A 24,178-nucleotide genomic window follows, 5' to 3' on the forward strand; every position below is an offset into this window, starting at 1 on the left:
AGCTGAGACGGTTTCACGCTGCAGGAAACAAACTTTATTTCTTTGGTTTGTTCGCCGTCGTCATGGTGACAGAAGCTGATGACGTGGAGTCTTTAATCTGATCTCAGTACAGAGAAAAACGTCAGAGCGCCAACAGGAAGAGGAACACAGGCACCTCCTGTCGGCGAATAATGCGAGCGCCATCATCCAACAGAAAGAGCTCCTCCCTCTGTCACTGCATGGCCAATCAGGGCTCTTGTTGGCAGAACTTCCTGGATCTGAAGCCTCATTCCTTCACACTACAGCCAGACAACTGCTCCGCCCTAACCCCCATCTTTAACATATCTGTAACACTCAGGAGGCGGAGCCAAGAGGTGAATGATTGCTCAGTCACTGGTTGGCTCCGCCTCCTCTTCATCAGGATGAATGAGGCTTCAGAGCGGAGGAATGCCCGATTAGAGCCGCACGATACAAGAAATTACAAAAATAAGATTCTCAATAATCTCTTTACACACACACCCTCCTCCAGTGAGGCGGGGCCATAGATTCGCCCCGCCCACACACAGTCCATCTCCACTCTTCACTACGATACAAAGGCCCCTCTGCCACTCTGCTCGCAGCTGCTTTCTCTCGAGTGTCCGTTGGAGACGCCAACCTCCCGCCGAGCCGCTCCGGAAGTCGCCGCCGAGCCGCAATCGGTCGAGCCTGCACGGCGAGACTCGACATCAAAGCCCAAGATGGTGGCGACGGGGCGAGGGAGGTCCTGAGGAGGAGCAGACAGGTCAGGGTGAGGGGTCAGATGGACGTACCACGACAGAAGACGCTCCCTGCACTCACCTTGCAGCTCCTGATCTGCAGACAGATGCCCTCAGCTTTCTGCAGGATCTCCTCGATGTCCAGCTTCATGGAGAGCTCGTTGATGTGCTGAAACGCACACAGGTCGGTGAACAATCTCAGGTGTGCACAGATCTGCGGGCAGCTTTGGGGCGATGCTCACCTTCAGGATCTCGTTGAAGCCGTAGTTCTCCTCCATGATCTTCTGCTTCTCTGAGTCCAGGATGGCGCAGCACACCAGCAGGTGAAAGTTCTCGCAGGGCAGCCCGGTCCACATCACCTGAGGAGGAACCACACGTGAGACCACAGGAAGAACGACACCCGTCAGCACCTCCGACCCCGCAGGAGGACACCGACCTCCCAGAGCCGCAGCACGTCCACGAAGCTCAGTTCCCTCTTGAACCTGATGAGCAGCCAGCGGAAGCAGAAATACAGGTATCCTGAATCCTGAGACTCTGAGACACAGACAGAGGGGGCGGAGTCATTCAGAGCCGCTGTTATTCACAGCAAACACACACGCACAGCTGCAGGCGGCGTACCGAGGTAGTTCCAGAAGGCGAGGGCGAGCAGCCTGAGCAGCGAGCTGAGCTGGATCAGCTGAGTCTTCATGCCCTGCATCTGCTCCTCAAAGTTCTCGTGCTGCAGGACACACGGCGGTAAATCAGCACACGGTTTAACGTCCGAGCTTCAGAGCAAAGATCAGACTCACCATCTGGTCCATGAAGGCCACGAAGCACCAGAAAGCCTCGACCTCATTCTCCATGACGTAGAGGATGGGCGACAGCAGGTCGCTCATGCCCTGAACGTAACCTGCAACACAGAGAGCTTCCTGTCACGACCGGGAAACGGGAAGTGGCGCCGTACCTGCGGAGGCGAAGCGTTCGCTCACCCAGGTCGAAGTCGTACATGCAGTAGGTCATGAGGATGTCGTGCAGCAGGACCAGGCCCGGGTTGTCGATGCCCTCGTAGAAGCGGTTTGTTCGGTCTGTTCGGTTCACGTCCTTCTCTGAGAGCGCAGACACATACGTCACATGACCTTTACCCCCTCACGGCAAGCTGCACCACCCAACTCAGAAGACCAAAGCGGTCGTCACTCAACTCCCGCAGCTCTCCCTCCACCTCACCGCGGCAGTAACTGAGCATTCACTCGAGTACCTCACTGAAGTACTGCGTTCCCTCCCTGTACTGCAGTATTTCAGATGTAAAACCTGGACTCCTTTAACTTCACAGGTAACGCCTCAGATCTGATCCCGGGACAGCGTTACGATCTCACCCACCTGCTGCACCCGACTCCACGCTGACATCATCTCCAGCATCAGAGCAATAATCAATCGCTCATCAATACTTCTGATTGACATTCTTTGGCACATCAAACATCACAAACACCTTCAAATGTGACGTCATCCACCCTCATCCACCCGCTACACTGGACTGCTCTCCATCAGGAGCCCCGCCCAAATAACCAAACAAGGCCTGAGCCGAGGTCCTGCTCACCGATCAGACTCCGGTAGTCTCTCAGTCTGGAGTTCCTCCTCTCCTGCTCCTCACTCACAGATTTCCACTGCAGCTTCATCCTGAAGTATTCATCACTGACACACACACACACACACACACACACACACACACACACACACACACACACACACACACACACACACACACCTCATGTTAACATGATATACACACCAGTCAGGGTAATCAGGTGTGTGTGTGTGAGAGTGTGTGTACGTTTTCTCTCTCTGCAGGGTCTTCCTCTCCTCGTGCGTGCTCTCCCAGGGATAATACCCCAGCAGGAACTTCCAGGCCTCCTTCCTGAGGGCGTGGCACAGACCCTGCAGACGACACAGACGCGTCAGGGCGTGGCCTCTGCTCGTTTCAATCAGCGTCACAGGTCAAAACACCAACGAGTGCTTTACAGTAAACTCAGGCATAAAAACCAAAGTGAAGATCAAACAGCCCCAAACTGAATAAATGAGTGATGCTGCTAAGAATCATGTCAGCTGATTGGTTCAGAGCTGGACACACCCACAGACACGTACGTACCCCCTTGAAGACGGCGTGTTTCAGGTCTGGGACATCCTTCATCCTCCCGTCTGCATCCTGGTGTCGCGCCCAGTCGTCTGCAGTCAGCGGCGACTTCCTGCTCACCTCGGGCCTCGTGCCCAGGTCGATCTGACAGGGTCAAAGGTGAGCAAAGAGCATCACACGGCTGACACACCTGCTGCCACGCGCCTGCCTAACAGCCAATCACATTAGACCCCTCACCCTGGTGATGACCTCGAAGCCCGGCTCCTCCTGCTGGTTGATCTCCAGCCCCGGGATGACCTCGCCCAGCAGGTCGGCCACCTCCTCTGGGGGGCGCTGTTGCTGCTCCTCCATCCCCCGCAGCGCGTCGAATAAGTAGTTTGTGACTTTGGAGAAGCCGCCGAGCGTGGTGACGTACGGGTCCCGCTTGAACTTCTGCAGGAGACAAACGCAGAGCTCATCAGCCGACGGACGCCGGAACAAGATGGAGCGCACGACTCCAAACGTCATCTGAAAATAAATCCTACAACGTGTTTTCACAGCAATAAGAGAAAAAAATTCTACGTGTGAAACCAGAGCAGCAAACACGGGCAACAGCCCACCGCAGCGACCTCGCTCACAAAACCAACACACAGATTTAGTTTGAAATAAATGCGCTCTGATGCACAGCAGCTTCCACAGAAACATCTGCGTGAAGATCACACGTTAACGTGTCCGTTTACCTGTTAAATCACCATGGTAACAGCTGCTGAACCCCTCACTGTGAGGACCATGTGATGTTCAGACTTTTATGTGCAGCATGTTTCAGTGCGACAGAGTCCCTGTGCGCACGTCGCCACATTCCATGACGTTGACACGTTGCATGCTAAAACCTCATAAATGTGTTTTTGTACCTGCAGTACACCACAGGAAGCAGTGGGGGCAGCATCGCTGCATCACCTGCCCAGACTGCACTCAGCACACAAATAATCGAAGCGAAATCAGACAGGTTAATCGACGACCAAATAATCTATAGTCGCACCCCCGTGTGCGTGCATGTTTGTGCATGCACGCTGAAATGTTGTTTTGCACAATTCTGATCTGCTGCCGAGTCGCCGTCACTCTGCTGGAAAAAGAACAACCAATCACATTCATTCCCTCTGATCTGGTTTCCGTCATCAGGCAGTGGGACAAGCAAATCCAGATGTTGGAGCCTAACAGCTGGCGGTGAGAGATGGTTAAACTTCTTACGTGAACCAGGCCGAAGTTGTTGTCGTCCAGAAGGTTCTCGAAGGACTGCGACAGAGCTTTGTTTGGCGTGCTGACCAGCAGGCACGTGTGGTCGCTGGGAGACCTGCAAACAGGAAACATGTGACCTCAGTAACAGCTCACAGGATCAACGCCGGCCTTCTGATAACAAACGGGTGCTTATTATTCACGGCGCGAGCGGCAAATCAGACATCAGAGGAAGCGCTCGTCTCTTTGGGGTGTACAGATTCTATCAGCCAATCAGCAGGCAGCGCGTGGGCGAGACGTCATTATGAAGCCTGATAAGAACTTTAATAACAGCTATCTGCCCCCGCCTCACCCGATATTTGGATCAGAGGGACGGGAACGCTGCCGCACGCCTGTGGAAATCAGCCATTAGCATATAAATGACCCGAGAGAGCGGCGCCGGCGCCAAATCCCCCCAGCAGCCCCACCCCCACCCCACGGTGGAGTAACATTTATATGTCTTCCTGACTGAGAGTAACGTGAATAAACTGTCTGTGACACAAACACCAATAACTTGATCTGTATGTGAACCTGATCAGACCCCCCCCCCAAAAAAAACAACAACCCTCCTTGAGGTGGAGGGCGGGGTCAGAGCTTAACATCAACCGCTGGACTCACTCCGTGAGCAGAGCGAACCTCCTCAGGCTGTCCAGGAACGCTCTGCTGCCACCCTGGTGGAAGTGCAGATGTGGCAGCGGGGTGGAGGAGTCCTTCAGCTGCAGGATGATGAAGGTCCAGCCCTCCTCCCTCACCGTGACGGAGCGGAGGTCACTGACACTGAAGGCGAAGGCCAAGCGGCTCCTCTCGTGGCTGCTGTTGAGAGAACCTGGAGACAGGAAGCAGGGATTAGAAAACACAGGGATTTCAAAATAAAAGCTCAGATCAGCCGATGCACCCGTCTGGCTCAGGCTGCTGAGATTCTTCACGACCTGCAGATCCAGGCCGGCAGCTCGAGGCCAGGCTGCAGTCTACAGCATTAAGATTCCTCATCACTGCCTCATCGTCTCTGAATCGGAGTCACGTGATTCCAACATGCCGAGCAGGTTAAAGCAGACGCTCACCCTCCATGTTGGAGCTCCGCCTCTTCCTGAACGACACGGCGTTCACCATGTCCCACTCTGTCTCGTAGCTCAGCTGAGCCTCCAACAGCTGCTGAGACTGTGGACGGTCCCCCGGACACTGAGCCCACTCCACCACCGAGCTCGAGTCCTGCTCGCACACGCACACGCACACACACACACTCTTAAATCACCTTTACATGAATTTTTATGTTTTTTGGTTTGTTTAAAAATCTGTTCTTGGAAACTTTGAAGTTTGAATGTAATCAAATCAGGAAATTCGGTTTGTTGATCCTCAATTGGAGTCAATAAAGTTGAACTCTACTGAATGGGAGTATTTGGACAAACCTTCCCAGCACAGAGCATGTTTGAGGGGTCGACGCCGTCCTCCAGAGGTCTGTACTCCACCACGATCTCGGCGTCCTGACGGCGAGGACACACATTGACACGTTACTTCATCGATCAATCAAACAAATCACAGGAGCGTTCAGGAAGAAATGAGAGCGCTTCTGTTCCGATCGCATAGATCTATAAACAATCAATAACAGTGACAAACCGGAGCTTTATCCCAGCCAATCATGTGCAGTTTAACAGGTCTTTGATTAATCAAGCAGGTTATCGCCCTGGTATCAAACATGCTGCTGGTGTGTGAGGATGTTTTTCTCTTCGGGTTGTTACTTAATCGATGACCAGGCTGACTAATCGATACCAGAGTGTGTCGGGACTGTTACCTTCTCGAGGATCCGGAGGGTTCCTGAAACCAGGAAGTCTGGCTCGATCTCCTCATCGCTGCTGGGATGGAGGAAGACTCCCTCGTGTTCAAATATCACCTGTGGAGCAGAGTCACAGTGAGGTCAGCTGAAGGATCGATACAGCAGGCAGGAAGTCTGATCACATCACATGACATGACGTCTGAGGACTCAGGGCATTGTGGGAAAAATACCCTGCGATACAGCAAGAAGGTGGCACACCTGTTCACACCTGTGCCACCCGCAATCAGCGCTTCAGATAAAACCACTGATCAATACTAATCAAAACAAATCAATCAGGTTCCCCTGAGATCAATCACGCAAACTTGAAGCGGTCTGCTGAGTTCGCCGGTCCGCCCAGGGACCACTGCACGCTAGTTTAACCCAGCCTGACCCCTGAGAGCCCCGACCCTCAGCCCTACGCCGCCCGCAGACAGCGTCCGGGCCGGAGAGGCGGACAGAGGCCGGCGGATAGCCGCCTCCCGAGGCAGCTGCGGTCGGTGAGCTCAGTGGCTATCCGAGCAGCGGCGGCGCAGAGCCGGAGCTCCCGGCCGGAGCTCTCTTCTCCCCGCCGCGGAGCTCCGGCCTCCGCGGCAGAATCCCGGAAACGCGCTCATGTTTTACCTTGAACGCAGGCTCCGCCGCCATGTCTGGACTCGCTCTCCCAATGACGACGGAAGCTCACGTGACCACCAACTTCCAAAACACAACCGACAGCTCAGCTTCCGGTTTAAAAAGGTCAGCTTCCGGTTAGAACCACGCCCACTTCAACGGGTCAGCTGACGGCCCAAAAAAAAAAAAAAAAAAGAGCTTAAAGTAAAAACTGACAAACGCACGGATAGATGTTACAGCAGGGGCGGATCTAGAGAAATTTTCTTAGGGTGGCAAAGAAATCAAATGGGTGGCAAAATCGAAGCCCCCCCCCCAAAACACTCGTGCAGGTGGTTACATATGGTTAAATGATTCAAATGCAGTAAGTATACACGTTTTTCATATAAATATAGTCTAGAACTTAATTATTGTCTGTAGCCCACATGATGACACACTTTAGTTACATAAAACATGTGAGTTTTGATGCTATGTACTGTACAGCCTGTATGATAAATAAACATGTAGCCCAATAAGTATAAAATCCAGAAAGCTACACAACATGGGGCGCTTCATTTACAAACACAAGTCTAACTTAAGTTTCACTGTTTTTGTTAGAAAACAGTCACATTGTTACAGCTTAAATTACACAAAATGTCAGAAATCTGCACTGTCATGAACAAACATGTAAACCTAATTTTTCATGATTTGTTGGATTAACCCTCTGAGGTCTGAAATACAACCGGACATTTGTGACTCCTTTTGAGTTTACGTTTGTATTTCACCCTCAGATTGTTTCATTTTATTTTTCCCCCGTTGCCTTGTTTGGTATCTTTTCAGCTCAACTGACTTTATTTATTTATTTATTTTTACTTTCTTTTTGTTTTCTTGAAACATTATACAGGGGGGTAACAACAAAACACAACAACAAAAAGATAAATACAACAGGTAGGATAACAAAAACAAACATGTTGGATCTCCTTGTTTCTACAGTTTGATCATTTCTCATTATCAATGTGTTGGTCTTTATCCTGTTGGGTTTATGTACTCAGTCCATTTCTCCCACTTTTTATGGTATTGATCTTCCTGAGTCCTCATTCTGTAGGTCAATTGTTCCATAGTTTGTATTTCATCTATAATTTTGATCCATTCGTTATCCAACTACTTAATTAACGCTCTACGTCTCTGATCTCTGTTCCTCAGTCGGTTTCTTTCTGGTGTCAGTTTGTCGAGGACGCCGACTGGATAAAGGTGAGTAACAAAGTGAAGAGATTTTATTTGGAAACATTCACCTTTACTCAGTTGTTATGGAATCATGTTGCTACGTTCATCTCTAACAGCATCTTATCAACCACTTTTCTACCAAAACGTATTATTTTGGTTTAGACTTTAGTGAGAGAGACTCTCATTAATCAAACTCCACAACCATAAATGTGACTTCTCCACTCTCAGGACAGAATCGGAACAATTTGTTCCTCTCACAACAAGAAAGCTTTAAAAACCATTAATAATCTCACTGTGTCTCTCGCCTTTCCCTGTTTTAATCTGTATTTCCGTCCTATTTAATTGTACATACTCTGCCACTGTATCATAATTTTGCACTACAATTGTACATCGTGCCATTTTCTGCTTTTTGTTAAAGATGTTGAAATAAAGTTGGAGAAAAAAAATCGCTTCTTTCATGAGCGACACATCCCGACATTTCAAAATAAAGTCTAGAATGGTCAAACTCTTAGAAATGAGACAAAAACAGATTAAAATGAGGTTCAGTGATTTTATTTCATGCCTCGCGGTGACCGCGTCCTCCTGGAACAGCTGGCTCCGCCTCTGGCCACACGTGAAAAATGTTTTCGTCAGCCTAACAGTTTTGATATTGTCACACACTGATGACATCATCAATGAACCCGATCAGTGTATTGAGACACAGCAAGAACTTTATGCTGAAAGGTGAACACACCTGTGGTCTGAAGGCACAGGTGAGACGCCTGCTGGCTCTCCTCAGTCAGAGAGAATCACGTCAAATACGACTGATGTGAATGTGTCACTTCCTGGTTGTGACAGGAAGCCGCTGCTGGAGGAAGTGACACGGAGGCAGTGAAGAGGCACACACCCTCTTATTTTAGAAAATAATTTAATAACAGGTGAATGTAAAAAACATCAGTGGCAGGACGCGCGTCTCCTCTGCTGCTAATACTCTTTAATCAGCTGATTGACAAAACAAAAGCACATTGCACATGAGTCTCAGAGGGGCGTGGCCAACAGCGGCGGTGGTGGGTCCAGTCTCTGCATCCGCTCCCTTTCTCGCCGCGTCGCCTCAGCAACACTCAGTTTGTTTAACTAAAGAGTCCACAGACAGGCGACGGCGGCGTCCTCTTGACACACACACACAGGCGCCAAACACACCCTCAGCACCCCCCTCCCCCCGCCAGGTAAATGAGATATAAAAGGGAGGGAAATGACTCCAACTGAAAAGTGAGGAACTAAAGAAAGGTGATGAAGAGTGAGGGCGGCACTCAGCTCTCGATACTTACACTCACACCGACGCGCTCCCGGAGGGGGCGTGGCTTCAGCGGCCGGGGAGGGGGACGTCTGGCTTACCTCGTCTGCTCTCACTCAGTCACCTACAGCCTCTCATTATTGATCTATTATTGATCAGTCTGATCAGCCGTCCTCGCCGAGCGATGGGCCGACGCCCCCGCTCACGCTCACCCCCGCCCGCTGACAGCAGTCCCACAGCCGCCGAAGGCGCTCCGAGGCCCCGCCGTCCGCTGCCTCCAGCAGCAGACGCTACAAGGGTGTGGGGGGGGACAAAGGGAGGGGTAAACAAAGGTTGGGGAGGGGTAAACAAAGGTTGGGGGGTGGGGGGCATGCGGGAGGGGGACGGGGACGGAGGGCAGGTGAACATGCTGTATACAGGTGAGTCAAACTGTTTATAGTCACATGGTCATAGAATACGAGGCAGTACAAGCCAATCAGGATGGGCCGACGCCCTATCTGAACAGCTGATCTCAGATCTACTACGGGGCCACACACTGACCAATCAGAATCCAGCATTTCTTTTCCCAGTCCAAGTTTTTAGGACCCCCCCGGCTCAGATCTGAGATCAGCTGTCCAATCACAGCTTGTCTAATGTGATGTCATTATGTGTGTGTGTGTGTGTGTATATTACATGTTTCCACAGGGCTGCGCTCAGTGGGAGGTTCTGCAGGGCCTGCTGGAACATGTGACGCACCTGAAACACAACAAGGGGGCGGAGACAAACACCACTGAGTGCTCAGCTAGACTCCACCCTCTTTTCTTGATTTGATTCAGTCTCAGACTCACCTCAGCTCGCTCCTTTAGCTCCTCCTCCACGGCAATTGCTCTATGAACATACGCACACACACACAATCAGGACGCAGTAATCATTGATCATCACTGATCTGGCGGGACGGTCGCGCGCACTCACATTTTCCAGCTGCTCAGACACTTGGGGGTGTTACCGCTCAGCATCCGGGCCTGGAACTTCAGGTGCTCCACGTTCCCATCCAGCCACTCCTGGTGCAGCAACCTGAGCAGCAACAGACACACAGCAGTGACATCGCTGATATGGGCAGAGCTCAACTGTCCCATTGGTCGGATGGTTTAAATCCAACGACAAACAGGAAGTAGATGTATTTTCCATCTCATTACTGGAGTCAAATCACTGACAAGTGGCATTAAGCTCCACCCAATCCTCCTCCAAGTGTGTACCTGAGGCCCAGCTCAGTGTTATTGGGCATAGTGTAGCACAGTCTCTCCAGAACCAGTGCATGCTGGGATGGCGGCAGGCAGCTCAGGTAAAGCGCGACCACCTGCAGAGGGAGACATGACATCAGCAGACTACAACTACAGACCTGCCGCTGAGCAAGGCAGCGAGCGCTCACATCTGTGTGACGAGGCACGGAGTCGTGACATCACGCAGGTGAAGATGGCGTGTGGCAGCAGACTCGACCTCTGACCTTGTTGTGGAAGCGGTAGCAGCTCCAGAACTCTGCGGGGTTGAAGGGGAGCTCGAGTCTTGAGGGGGTGGTGCTGAGGCAGCGCTGGACCAGGTCTGAGAACGTCCTGGACTGTGAGGCGGCGGTGGCGGCGCGGGCCTGCGGGCTGCAGCTGAACATCAGGTAACTGCAGAGAGAGGGAAACTGTGAGCAGCGGGCGCGTGCGGTCGAAGGGGAAGTACCTGCGGCAGGTGAACTCACTCCATCCACAGCCTGTGAAGCTCCTCCAGCTGGGTGACCGCCCCCAGTGCGCGCTCAAACGCCTCCGCCGCGTCCTCCACCGAGCCGTGCAGCCACTGCCACCGACTGCAACGACAGCGAGCACGTTAACCCTACTGCGCCCGCTTTCATCATCACCGCAGGACGCCATTTATGAGGACGAAACCTTAAACACCAACCAGTGAATGAGGTGGAGGAAGCTCATCTGCTGGCTCAGCCGCTCCTGGAGCTCCTTCTTGATGACGGGACCTCCCAGCAGCTCGGAGGAAGAGGAGGAGGAGAAGCCCAGGATGTGCCTGAGGGAGGAAGAACAGAGCGCCGTCAGCTGTCCGTGCGGACTACAGCTGGGAAGACGGAGGCGTCGGGACGTACCGCAGCACATCTACGGGCGTCCTCGGACTCTGCTCGTCCTCGCAAAGCGACAGCACGAAGCCTCTGAACAGCGGCGTGATGGCGCCCGCCTTCTCCTGTCGACACAGAGACGGTTCTTAGCGTCGAGAGGCGGAGCTTAAACTTTATTCACAGACTCACGGTCGAGCTCACCTGAGCCATGAGGAACTTGCAGCAGTGGTAGAAGACCTCGGCGTTGTGGGGGCATTCGGCCAGAGCGTGGAGCCACATGCTGACCGCCCGGTCGCCGCTCCCGCCGTGCAGGTGGAGGTCGGCCACAGCGTCTCGCAGAACGCACGACTCGGGACAGAACTCGAGCAGCGACTCGCACAGAGCGACGCCCTCGCTGTACCTGCGCACACACACAGCGCCACAGTTTGCTCGAGGCGCTTCATAGACCACGATGTCACCGAGCACAAACTCAGATTTGACCTTTGACTTCACAGCTGTTGATGTCACAGCTCGAAAGCAGCGATCAGCCTGACCCCATCCCGTCACACTTCCTGCCAATCAGTTCACACGTTCACAAACCTGACGCGATGACATCACACGAGAGCACAAACATGGCGCACTCCGCATTGACCTCACAGGTGACCTTGCGTCAACACACCTGCTCCTCTGGGCCAGGTACGGTGCGGCTCACTAACCGTGTGGCGAGCGTGACGAGGTCAACCGACCAATCACAGAGTCAGAGCGGTCTGAGGTGGGCGGGGCTCTGATTACTCGAATGTTCATCCCGCTTCCTCACAGTGTGATGTCAGCAGTGAGCTCACCTCTGTAGCAACTTGTAGAGGAAGATGAGGTTGGTGTGCAGAGGAAGGCAGGCCAGCGTCCTCTCGCTGTCAGATGCGTGCTCGTCGCTGCACTGACGGACGCCATCTGAGAGGAAACAGTCACACAGGAAGTGGAAACCAGTTAAGCTTAGGCAGACAAGAACCTCGCGTGTCCGCTGGGTCGCAATGCCATACCTTGGAAGAGAGCGATGAGGATGTCAGCAGGCGTGCTGATGTCCCGCAGCGTCCTCCATGGCAGCAGGAACGGCTCCCTGCTGACTACACGGGACGGGCCGGACTCCGCGGGGTCGTACAGGCACGCCGGCAGTCGGTCGAACTCCGTCAGGTGGATGTAGGAGAGCCAGAGCAGCGCCCGGTCGGCGGCCATCAGGTGGTCGGCGATGCTCCGGTCCTCAGGTGACTTCAGAGCGTTCTGAGAGGAGAAACGGCGAGAGCAGATGTCACGTCACATTAGTCCCGCCCTCTGGAATACAGGTGACAGCCCGTCACGTGGCCCCCAACATGGCTGCACACTGACGTAAACAGCTGTGTTTGTTTTTTAGGAACCCGATTCTTTACACTCTGTGAAAAATGTTCCTCCCACTCTGACGTTACGTTTGTGTGCACAGCGTGAGGCAGGTACCCGAGGTCGCGGCTCACCTGCAGGACGGCGAGCGCGCTCTCCAGCCGGCCCGTGAACAGGCTCAGCTGGACTCTGTAGAGCAGCGCCTCCATCAGCTCGAAGGACAGCATCTCCGTGACTCCAGACGATGCCTCGGCGAGGAGGAACTGCAGCAGACGCTCGCACACGTAGTCTTTCCCTTCAAATGAGCTCTCCAGGTTCAGGTACTGAGCAGCAGAGGTCAGAGGTCATTATGACATTTACCTGATAAACGAAGCTAAAACCACCAACGCGCCAACGTTAGCCCGCTGAGCTGTGCGGCGAGCTAGCGGCTCCTGCGAGCAAACCACGCTCACTTACGTTCCACCACACTCTGTAGTCGGGGGCGTGCTCCACCGCCATCTCGCACATCTCCTGCACCTCCTCCCGGCTGCCCCGCCTGGAGAACAAGGACAGGTAATGGCTCCACACCTCGGGATTATCGCAGTTGCTCTCCAAAGCGCGTGACAGCGTGTTCAGGGCGGCTTCCAAACACTCTGCCGCAGAGCTGCAGGGGACAGATTCAAGGTTAAAGGGGGTGGAGCTCCGCAGCACAGACCTTGAGGTTGGCGGGGACTTACGTCTCGCTCTGACTGAGGTATTTGAAGGCGAGCTTGATCCACAGCTGAGTGTCTCGGGGGCTCTCCAGGACGCTGGCCTCCAGGTTGGCGATGTCGTCCGTCTCACTGATGAAGTAGCGTTTGTCCTCCGAGGTGACGCACGCGTCCAGAGCGGAGAGGCCGGTGTGAGCGCCGCTGTCTGCACGCACAGACACACGTGAGCTCACTCAGACCTGCCACGGAGGAAACGACAAAATCCTCCCCGTTTACTAACCTCTGCCAGGAGTCACGTGACCGGCCGCCATCCCCTCGTCGCCGCTGCCGTCGTCCTCGGGACCGAGGTCACTTTGCGTCGATGGCTTCGGCCTCCACCTCCTCGCATCCTTGTAGGTGGTGTAGGGCGGGACTGAAGATGGAGGGGACAGGTGAGAAGCACGGAAGCGGCTGGAGCAGTGGGCGGAACGTTACGGGAACGCTGACCTACCGTGGCGCTTGCTTTCGTTGACTTTGCTGACGAGGAGGACGGCCTTCTGATCGACGCCCATGCGGTCCTTGTTAGAGCCGAACAGCCTCTTCATGTACTTCTCTGCAAACAAACACAAACACCTGAGCTTCCATGTGACACACCTGCCGACCACCAGACCGAGGCTTCGCACCCACCGCACCTGTGGCGGCGCACACGTCCTCGTCCGAGCTGCCGTCGGAGCAGCCGATCAGCGACAGGTCGTAGGACAGGATGTCCTGGAAGAGCTGGTTCCCGCTCAGAGTGCAGTTCCTCATGTGCTGCCTGCGGCGCAGAGGGACAAACATTAAACAGGAAGAGCTACGGACTCAGGCGGGACGCCGGGTAACATTATCGTCACGGTAACAGGGCGACACATCACGCAAACGTGCCGCTGCGTCGTTTTACTTTCGTGGCGTGACGTCCACCAGCGATCAGCGGGGTGTGCGCACACTCAGCGGTCAGGCTCAGAAATGTAACTCGTACGTATCCGCCGTGAGGTTTCACAGACAGGCAGTTATTCTAGTTGCTCCGTGTCTTTGCTGGTTAACCAGCTTTTATCCGACTGTTCAAACTTTACACTGTTCTGCTCTCTCTGCTGATGCCGGCTATATCTTTTGGTGCTCATCACTTTTACACAAAATATTAAGATTTCTATGCCGTTCTTTGGCCCATTAAAATGAATGAACAAGCTCGGAGCTGGGCGATAGAACGGTAACGATATGTATCGTGAAATAACTTTTTCTCGATAGAAAAATTAAACTATTGCGATAGGCCTCGCCGCTCTTGTCCACTTTAAAAAAAAAAAGAAGAACAGCCAATCCAAATTAAGTAGCGCAGAGCCGAACCAATCACAACCGCAGCGTCACGTCACGTGACTTGTTACGTACAGCACAAGTGCCAAGCCGCACACGTGTATTTGTTTGGGAAGCAGCCAGCAGCCGTGCCACCCGGGTAACGGAGGAAATGAGTGCGCGACCGAAGGTTACCGAAGAGAAAACAGATGATGGTTCCAACGCCGGAGAGACTGTCGAACGGAAGAGCCACAGAAGTCCCGTAGTGTGAAGGTGTTTCAGCTATTTCAAGTCTGACAAACACAGAGCAGCGGCACTGTAAATGTGCCGAAAGCAAGTCTGGAAATACAATAAAGCGGTGCAGCTCAATCTCTGACTGGAAGCGCTGATTCGTCATTCGGCTTCTGTCAGACTAAAGTAACTGTTAAAACTGTTTGAAAAGCTCAGCTATACAACAAGGAGAGATGGAGAATTTACTTTTACTTCTCAGTTTATTTGATATTGACAAAAGTTAGTCAATTTTGTCTGTTCTTCTGTAAAAAAACTAAGATTTATTTTTAGAATTAATATTTTGTTTCTAAGTTGAATTGACAATTTAGTCTGTTTTGTTTGTTCTATTTTGAAACGTAAACGCTTTAGCGGCTGCCTTTTGTGTAGTTTGCAATATTTGCCTTTATTTATCTGAAAAAGTCTCACGTTCCTTAAGTACATCTACCCTGTTGAACTTATTATGGGAAATAAATATTTAAATCAAAACAAGCTGCTGATTGTTTCACATTTTACTTGTGAGCAACGGCACATTTAAATCTTACAAATATAGTTATTTGGCTTATATCGTGATATTTATCGTTATCGCCTGAAATGAAAAAAGCATATCGTGATATGAAAAAATCGCCCAGCTCTAAACAAGCTCAGTGAGATGAGCAGCGGTTCTCAGAGCAGGAGTTCGAATCTCGCCCGTGGAAACATGTTTCACGAGACAGCTCAGCGAATCGTCTTGCTTGTATTTCTGCTAATTCATTACAATTCTGCAATTTTTATGATTTCAGCAGCTTTTCTAATGTGTACTTCAGCTTCTTCAGCTTTTCAGCACGAACTTCAGCTTCTTCAGCTTTTCAGCAGATTCCACTACACGGCATTCACACCGCATTTTCGCAGGAAATGCAACTTTTTCTAGTTTATGTCTGTGAGTACAAAGCTGACACTGTGAGACTTCATCAGGTGTGAGAATCACAGCTTTGTGTCAAAGTAACTGAGGATAAAACATGAAGCAGACTTTCCTGGCCTGGCTTTTTATAGCAGATAACCTTAAACATATTCTGCAGTCGATCAAAAACCGAAGAAAACCATGAATCAACATGTGAACGTTACCTGAGGTTTGATTACAGAAGCTGAGCGATCATTTAGGTTTAAATTTCTTCAGTTTGAACAGCAGAGATGAGGCTTTGATGTCAAAGTAAAACAGCGAAAGACGAAGTTTATCAAACGTGAAGCTCAGTTTGATCTGCTTTTGCTGCTGGTTCAGTGAACTTGGGTTAGAGCAGGGGTCCCCAATCCCAGTCCACGAGGGCCGGTGTCCCTGCAGGTTTTAGATGTGTCCTTGATCCATCACAGCTGATTTAAATGGATAAATTAGCTTCTCATCATGTCCTGAAGTTCTCCAGAGGCCTGGTAATGAACTAATCATGTGATTCAGGTGTGTTGACCCAGGGTGAGATCTAAAACCTGCAGGGACACCGGCCCTCGTGGACTGGGATTGGGGACCCCTGGGTTAGAGTGATGCAACCTGCAGCTTCAGCATCTGTGAGCTTTTGGCCTTCAGCCTGACGGCGTGTCTGTGGACGTGCCGTCATTGGGCGCCCGGGGAGCAGTGTGTAGGGACGGTACCTTGCTCAGGGGTACCTCAGGGTAGCTGTTCAGGGGAATCGAACCCCCGACCTTCCGATCATGGGGCCACCACTCTACCTACTGAGCTATCCCTGATGTTATTAACCGGAGATACATTTAAATGCAAAAATCGATTCAGGATTTAATGAACTGATATCACGTTATTCAAATAGTTTGTTTTGTTTTTTTACACCCCGCTCACCATCTGCAGCCGTCGTCGTTGCACGTTCCCGTGAGGTCGAAGCGGCAGAAGCACTTCTTCGCTTCGATGGCGTTGCTGTACGTCACCGAGCTCAGAGACAGCTTCTCCTTGGTCCTGTAGTACGGGCTGAACCTGAGCGGGAGGACACAGCTGTGAGCCGACCGCACAGACCACATACGAGCTCTGCTGCTGTCGGTACGACGGAGCTACCTGTAGGACCTGAAGACCAGCAGAGGGCTGTGGTACGGTCCGAAGGGAAGCGGCCTCAGCTCCAAGCCGCCCGACGAACTCACCGCTGTCTCCACCTCAGCCGGAAACACCTGGATGACCGGAAACACAGAGCGTTAGCGTGAAATTCCCCCGAGACCTTCAGCTGCCCCTCTGACAGTCTCCGCTCACCTGTGCGGCGGGGGCGGGGTCCACGTCCTCCCCCAGCACCTGCAGCTCCATCAGCAGCAGATCTCCCAGAGGTGTCTTCTGTTTGTACAGCCGCTGCAGGGCGTCCACGTCCAGCCCCGCGAACATCTCGGCAGGAAGCTCCACGCCCGCCGAGCCACTGGGCAGCGCCTTCACAGGCTTGGCGGCAGTGCCGACGTCTTTGGGCGGAGCCGAGCTCGTGGCGTCCAGGTGGGGTTTGGTGAAGGAGCAGCTGGACTGACGGAAGGAGGAGCGACGGCCGCCTCTGGCCGCAGCAGCGGGCGCAGGTTCCGGTTCGTGATCCTCGGCCTCCGCGGGGTCCTCGCTGTCCAGCGTCAGCTTGTCCTGGGAGAGGTCGTGCAGCGAGGGCTGCGGCGGCGGCGGCAGCTGGACCTGAGGGTCCGGGGGCGTGGCGGATCGCAACGGCGGCTCTACGGGGAGCTCTGGCAGGATGCCCTTGTTTCGCAGCACCTGCGCCTCCTTCAGCTTCTGGATCTTCAGCGCGTACTCGGACTCGAGCTGCTGCAGTCGTTGCTTCTGAGCGATGAGCTCGGCAAAGTGACGCTCAGAACCACGGGGCGCTGCGTCACGCCGCGGCAACTTGCTGAGCTGGAAAGGATAAGGTTACACAGGGTAAACACACCTGCACACAGCGGTGCTCCATCAGAGCTTTCTTATAGTTTTCTCGGCGGGTGCATGTAACCACCAACGCCTCTGAATCCATGGTTACCCGCGCCATGAGGAGCTGCGTGAGCACAAGCATCCTCTGTAACAGCCCGAGTTCGTTTAGCCAGCGCCTCCCCACTGTGGTCCCGCCCTGATCGTTGCCTCAGCTGTTCATTAGCTGACTGGATGGGTAATTACAGCTAACTGCCTCACCTGCAAGTTTCAACAGCAATTCTTCATGCAACTGTTTTTTCAGAATAAAAGCCTCTGGCTGAGTTTCTCAGCTGAGGAGACAAACACAGAACAACCTGCAGGTTCCACAGAGAAACAGGAAGACTCACCGCGGGCCGGCTGGAGTCCGCTCGCCGTTTGGGCGCCCTGCCGGCGGCCAGGTGAGCCTGCACCAGCTCCTGCTCCAACCGCACCGCCACCGTCTTCTTCACGGAGACCCGCTGCTCCACCCGGTGGACCTGCAGAGGACGTGGAGGCGGTCTGAGCTTCATGTCCTGCATCTGAGTGCCGCCGTGCTGACCCCACACTGGGGTCGTGTAGATTTAAGAGAAACACCCAACAGCGAGTTGGGGCGGCAAAGTTGGCGTACCTGCTCGCGCAGCTTCCTGAGGAGCGTCTTGTTGGCGCCGACGATCCTCTCCGACGCCTGCAGCTGCTCCCTCAGTTTGGCCACTTTGGCCTCGGCGGCCTTCAGCGACTCGTTCTTCTTCAGCTCCTGCTGCAGCAGGTGTCGGAGCACGGCCTCGTCTCTCTGCAGCAGCTCCCTGAGGGCAGCAGACTCCCACAGTCAAAGCGGCGCCACCGAAAACCTCACACGCGTCTCCTGGTGTGTTTTAAGATCTCACCTGTGTTTGCTGAGCTTCAGCTCGGCCTCGCTCAGCTTCAGCTCCACCGCTGGCTTCAGGGAGGAGACGATGGAGTCTGCAGTGGCGGGCGAGGCGGAGCCACGAGGGCTCTGTTCCTTCATCATCCTCTGCCTCTCCCTGCTGTGAGTGTGCACACCCACAGAGTTAGTAAAAGTCTTTGTGTGTGTGTGTGTGTGTGTTTGAGAGAGGTCACGTGGGTACCTGGCGATCTCCTCTTTGAGTAGGCGGTACTCGGCCTTCTTGGCGTCAGGCAGAGCCTCTGGCGTTCGGACCGGGTTGTTCTCCTTCTCAGAGGCCGACGCTCCTTTTGGCTTCGCCGCCTGAAAAATAAGAAGTTCAGAGTCGTGACATCATCACGCAACGCCGCAGACGCATTCCGGCTGCACAACGATCGCCGTCGTGCCCGGACGGTTCAGGTGAACGCGCTCACCTCCACCGTCCTTCGGGCCTCTTTGATCATGAACTCCAGGCCGCCAAACACCGCCTGCGATGAGCTGCAGGCGTCCATGTCCGAGTCGCTGTCGTCAGAGTCGTTGAGAGAAACCACCACCGTCTTATGTCTGGGCAGCTGGACAGACAGGTGAGGGGCAGACAGGTGAGGGGCAGACAGGTGAGGGGCAGTTTCAGGCACCATGTTTGTTTCTAAATAAGGAGTGGTGTGCAGCGAGCCTCTTACCACAAGCGGCGCTCTGGCGGCGAGGTGCGCTCTGGCGGCCTTGTTTGGGCGGGGCTGAGGCACCGTGTTCAGACTGACCGTGCTCAGGTTTCCTCTGGGTGGAGGCTGAAGGTCTGCGGGGGGAGGCCCACCTGGAGAAGGAGGAGCGCTGGAGCTCTTCTGCAGAGAGAAAATCATCATCATCATCATCGTCAGGAGCACAATCTAAACATGACATCATCACGTGACGCCGCGGACCTCCGAGACCACCACCCTCTTGTTGGCCATAGACATCAGGCAGGTCTCCCTGAGGAGCATCTCCTCCTCCTCCTCTTCATCAGCAAATGGAGGTTTTGGGGGGGGCTCCAGCTCATCTGGGGGAGGGGGGAGGGGAGGAGGTGGGGGAGGAATGGCGGAGAGCAGTGGGGGGAGGAAGGGCTGCGAGAATTCCTGAGAAAAAGAGAAACAGACATCAGCTGCTTGGAATGTAACCGTGGTGATGAGGAGGAGTGAGGAGGGGGCGTACCATTCCGAAAGGAACGGGGTCGGCGCCGTACAGGTGAGGGATGCACGCCGCCTCCTCCACAGACAGCAGGTTGCTGTGCGTCGGCGACGGGACTGAAACGCAGACAAACCAGTTTAAACGGGAAACAGGAAGTGAAAGGTGGGTCAGGTGCACCTCCTGCCCCCTACCTGGCGAGCCCGTCTCACTGTCCGTGTCCATCGCCACCTCGTCGTAGTTGTCGTACTGGTAGAGGTTCCCCGAGGTGTCCAGGCCCGGCTTGCCTGCAGACTTGCGGTGGTCCCGGTCCCTGGACTGAGCAGACACAGGTGAGTCAGCACAGGTGAGAGTCAGGTGACCACACTGGGCGTGCGCACACGGCACCTTACCTTGCTGCGCGTCCTCTTCCTCCCACCCACCAGTTTCATGAAGCGGTTATATTGTTCGTCCTGGTTGGACAGGTCGCGGATTCGCCGGATCTCGTCCTCCCGCTTGCGGCGCTCCTCCTCCTCCTGCCGTCGCTTCTCCTCCTGCTCCCTCTGCTGCTGCAGCTTCCACGTCCTCACCTGCTGCTTCCTGAACGCCTGCTTTGCCACCGAACCTGTGAGACACGTCACACGGGAACACTCAGAGCCAATCAGAGCTGACCGCTGTTTTCTGCTTCACTTCTAAGCGTGCTCACATTTAAGGCGGCACAGCCCGCACATCTGTCTCACCTGGGCTGGTCTTCTTGGTGATGTGAGCCTTCCCCGGGGGGCGGGCCCTCTCCAGCGGGCCTTTAGGTCCGGCTTTAGGTCTGGGCCCGGTCTTGTTTCGCTCGCGGTCCCTGTCCTGAGGTTTGGACCTGGTCCTGCTCCTCTCTGTGGCGGCTGCGGCAGTGGAAGCGGACCTGGTGGTGACCCTCTGCCTGGCGGGTGGGGCGGCCCCGGGGCCCGAGCTCTTCTCCTGGGTGGCTTTAGTGATGCGTTCTTTGCTCCGCCTCATCACCTGCTGCTCCTTCTGCTGCCACTTCTTACTGGCCGACTGCAGAGCGAGGAGACGCAGCTGCAGCTCTGACAGCTCCTCCTCCTCCACCACCACCACCTTCTCCGTGGCCTGACCACACACAGAGGAGACGTAACGTGACACAAACCAAACGCCATCGAAGCGAACGGCTGAATCTTTTCCCTGCGGGTAGCAGCTGCACGGCCTCACCTTGTCTGGAGAGTCCTCGCTGGACGCCGACGACTCGCTGGGACACGGCGGCGGCGGCGGCGGTTTCTCCTGCTCCTCCATGATGCACGGGTCACACGGCCTCTCGTCTGCGGGCTCTCCTCCTTCTGCTCGCTGTTCTCCCTCACCTGGACACACATTGCACAGGAAGTGAAAACACAGCGTCTTCATCAAAGGTCGCCTGCTCCTCACTGCACGGTGCTAATCAAGCTCTGGTTTGGGGGCCGTGAGGGGACTCTGCAGGGTGGACCGGCGTGCGTTGTCACAGTTTTCACTGCTGCATGAACCGAAGATCCCGACAACACGACGACCTTCAGTTCCATCGTTAAATGGCTCATTTTTTAAATTCGTTCTGGCAGAAAGAGGCGAATACCCTGTCATCCTGTTACAGCTGCGGGGAAGAGGGTGGAGCTTCCTGTTTAGTGACCCTTTAAAGGACAAACAGCTGAGCTGAGCCTTGGCGAGCAGCTCGGTGTGATCGTGTGCCAACAAAGTGAACTCTGTCAGTATCACAGAGGCTCTGCGTTAGCGTGCGCGCCATCGTCCAGCTCGTTAAGGCTGCACTGGGCCTCTCACGGTGCTGACACACACCTGGCACCTGGACCGTCAGGGTTCAGACACTGAGGCCGTACCCAGACTGCAGAAGCATTTGTCACACTCGGGGCGAGACACAGCCATCCCCAGCTGACCTCTGGACCACCATCTGGACCCAGCCAGCAAAGGTGTTAGCTAGCTCGTGAAAACTTGAGCTTTTTCTAAGAGCTAGCGCCGTGTGAGCTTGTAATACCTGAAAAATCTCTCTGCCCCATTAAAGTGACAGAACAGCGAAGTGGACAGATCAGCAGGTCACACGTGCCACATCAGCACAATCCCACAGCGCCCCCTACTGTTGCAGTAATAAGCAATGTGACAACCAACCCCGGTCCACCCTACAGTGAAACGACCTTTCAGAGGACCAATCGGAGAGTCTGCTGCATCGGTACGGTGCACGCTCGTGCCGGCGGCCTCGGTCTGCTCACCGCCGCTCTCGCGCGTCCCCTCTTCTGCTTCTTTGGCACCTTTTCCTTCCAATTCTGCTCCGTTATCTGTGATTGGCTGATCCCCTTCACCTGTCGACACACAGAACAGGAAGCTGTAAAAACACACCGAGCTTTACACAGCAAACAGGAAGTGATTGGTCCTCAACATGGTTTAAGTCACCAAACAGGTAAAAAGGGGCGTGTCTACAGCTGCGATGTGAAACCAAACATTCGGATAACGAACTCACCATCAGGCTTCGCCCACTTCTTCTGCAGCTCGTCCAGGTCGGCCGGCGTGGGGAGTTTCTGACGAAGCGGTTTGATGTTGAAGGCCTGGAACACTTTCTTCCTCTCCAGCTCCGACACCTCCTCCGCGGCTGCCGCCGGACTCAGAGCCAGGCCCGGTTCAGCTTTGGTGTCCGTTAGAGCGGCGGCTACACACTCCACCACGTCGTCCCTGACTGGTGACGTCCGTGGCTCCAGGGCCATCGTCTCCTCTTTGCGGATGCACTCGAGTTCGATCTGGATCTGTTTGTATTTGGACAGCAGATCCTCGAAGGACTCGTCACCACTGCTCTCCGGCCTGGGAGCGCCGTGAGCCACCTTCCTGAGCCGGTTCCTCCCGAGAGGTTTCTCTGAGGTCTGCGTTAAAGAACGCTGATCAAGAATTACTGACCAACAGTGATCAATACTCATTTCATTTTTAAAGTCATGATTTAAAAGAAAAAATATTAAAAAATAAAATTTTCAAAAAGACTTACAAATCTTTGCTACCAACGAAAAGCTTCATTTTTAAGAATGTGTAAAATTAAAAAATGAACAAATTAATAAATCCTCACAAAAAAATGTCCATGTAAAGGAAGCAAATTTCTCCTATCATCGGATTATTGATCGCAGATCAAATGGCAGAAAACTCGCAGCCCTCTGAAAACTAATCAAAGCTTTCTCAGTTATGGAACTCATGATGTCAGTTCGTCAGCTGAATGTTTGATTACTGGCTTCACATCCAAACATTATTTATTAAGGCAGTGTGTGTGTGTGTATTTGTAGTTCCTCTGTCCCAGTGGAAGGCTGACCTCTAAGTTTGTTATACACTGCACCATCTTTCGTCTGTAACACTAAACCTCCGCTTGTGGGATCAATAAAGTATTGATCTATTGATCCATCTATTGATTTGGGCTTTTCACAGCTGTCTTCAAGATCTTTTCAATATGATCGATCAATCAATACATGAACGAGGAAATAATCGATCACTGATGTAACCGTGTAGCGGATGAATGACGACAGCTGATGGGGAGTTGCAACCACACATACGTCATCACAGCGCCGGTTTCGTTTCCTGCTGTCACGCACGCACGCGCGCACCTGGTGGAGTGTGAAACGTGAACCAGTCGAAGCCCAGTACACTCACGGATCAATGGGCTGTTCATTAAACCAACATGTAATCAATGAAACCCTGACCGGCTCCTCGCGGGCTGCCTAATTCAATCACCGTCCCGGGGGAGAGGGCACGTGACACAGCAGAAAGGATACGCTTCCTCGCGGGGGAGCTGTGGCTCTCTCCGGGCAGGTACCGTCCCGGAGGCGGCCTGCTGTTGCCCCCCCGGCCGCCACGGCTCCAGCCCACGGGGCCTCCGTTCGGCATGCCGCGGTGCCGGAACCGTCCCAGTGCGCCGTGGCTCCGCTCCCAGAAGCTGGACCGCGGCCCGGGCTCCCCGTGAGAGCCGAGCCCGGGAGGCTGCTGCTGCGGTGGCGGGGAGGGAGGCCGGTCGGGCCCGCTCGGCCCGCACTGCTGCCGGTGGCCGGGTGGGAATGGGCCGTGAGGGCCGAGGCTGTAGGGCATGAGGTGGCGGAAGTCCGGCGGCGGGTGGCCCAAGTGCGGCGGCGCGCCGTGCGGGTGCTTGTGCGGCTTTCGTGGCCGAGGAGGAGCACCGCCACGGGGCCTGCTCCCATCCCCCCGCCGTGGAGGCGCTCTCTCCTCGGTGTCATCATCGCAGATCTCTCCGTCTTCTAGCTCCCCGTCCTCCGCGGGGGATCGGTTCGGAACGTCTACGTCCATGTTGGGGTGACCGTCTTCAGCTCCCTGCTGGGGCCGAACTCAGCGGCGGGACCAGGAGCTCATTCCGCGGCTCTGAAGCAGCTTCGCGGAGGTTCTCTCCGCTCTGACCGTTAGCTCTCTGTTAGCGCTCTGCTAGCTCCGCTGCTACCAACAATCACCGCGATAAAACCCGAGACTTCGCGGGACCGGAAAAAGCACGTAAAAGCAGAGCTGTGGGTTTTTCTCTTCCTCCCGGGAGGCGGGGACTCCGCATGTTGTTCTTACATTATTTATTGT

At 54.1% G+C, this 24,178-nt stretch overlaps 2 protein-coding genes across 3 annotated transcripts; both read right to left on the minus strand.

Moving 5' to 3' along the window:
- Positions 1-11: 11 nt before the first annotated feature.
- tbc1d15 (TBC1 domain family, member 15) lies at positions 12-6,646 on the minus strand. The gene is made up of 17 exons (XM_084936706.1): positions 6,524-6,646; positions 5,882-5,980; positions 5,499-5,573; positions 5,154-5,301; positions 4,711-4,918; positions 4,069-4,171; positions 3,079-3,273; positions 2,857-2,985; positions 2,542-2,645; positions 2,308-2,402; positions 1,703-1,819; positions 1,523-1,623; positions 1,353-1,452; positions 1,171-1,268; positions 977-1,093; positions 817-903; positions 12-742 (listed from the first exon to the last, which is right to left on the minus strand). The coding sequence occupies exons 1-17, from the start codon at positions 6,545-6,547 to the stop codon at positions 563-565; spliced, it is 1,980 nt and encodes a 659-aa protein (XP_084792832.1). The 5' UTR covers positions 6,548-6,646; the 3' UTR covers positions 12-562.
- A 1,955-nt stretch (positions 6,647-8,601) lies between these two features.
- zfc3h1 (zinc finger C3H1-type containing) lies at positions 8,602-24,066 on the minus strand. 2 transcript variants are annotated; one of them, XM_084936704.1, is made up of 36 exons: positions 23,377-24,063; positions 22,092-22,478; positions 21,844-21,933; positions 20,807-20,952; positions 20,329-20,707; positions 20,002-20,213; positions 19,804-19,927; positions 19,637-19,728; positions 19,369-19,560; positions 19,132-19,290; positions 18,886-19,023; positions 18,657-18,775; positions 18,435-18,575; positions 18,179-18,353; positions 17,919-18,047; positions 16,894-17,520; positions 16,705-16,814; positions 16,495-16,626; positions 13,775-13,896; positions 13,594-13,695; positions 13,384-13,515; positions 13,131-13,308; positions 12,871-13,057; positions 12,549-12,737; positions 12,084-12,321; positions 11,889-11,994; positions 11,269-11,467; positions 11,098-11,192; positions 10,905-11,021; positions 10,708-10,812; positions 10,468-10,633; positions 10,220-10,320; positions 9,936-10,037; positions 9,812-9,851; positions 9,657-9,719; positions 8,602-9,274 (listed from the first exon to the last, which is right to left on the minus strand). In XM_084936704.1, the coding sequence occupies exons 1-36, from the start codon at positions 23,900-23,902 to the stop codon at positions 9,149-9,151; spliced, it is 6,246 nt and encodes a 2,081-aa protein (XP_084792830.1). In that variant the 5' UTR covers positions 23,903-24,063; the 3' UTR covers positions 8,602-9,148. The 2 variants fall into 2 exon arrangements, with proteins under 2 accessions (XP_084792830.1, XP_084792831.1); XM_084936705.1 differs by lacking the exons at positions 8,602-9,274; positions 9,657-9,719; positions 9,812-9,851; positions 9,936-10,037 and having other exon boundaries at positions 10,230-10,320; positions 10,393-10,633; positions 23,377-24,066.
- Positions 24,067-24,178: the final 112 nt, after the last annotated feature.

This window comes from Perissodus microlepis, chromosome 7 (assembly GCF_051167445.1).
Source record: "Perissodus microlepis isolate ML-2025 ecotype Zambia chromosome 7, ASM5116744v1, whole genome shotgun sequence".
NCBI classification, from domain to species: Eukaryota; Metazoa; Chordata; class Actinopteri; order Cichliformes; family Cichlidae; genus Perissodus; species Perissodus microlepis.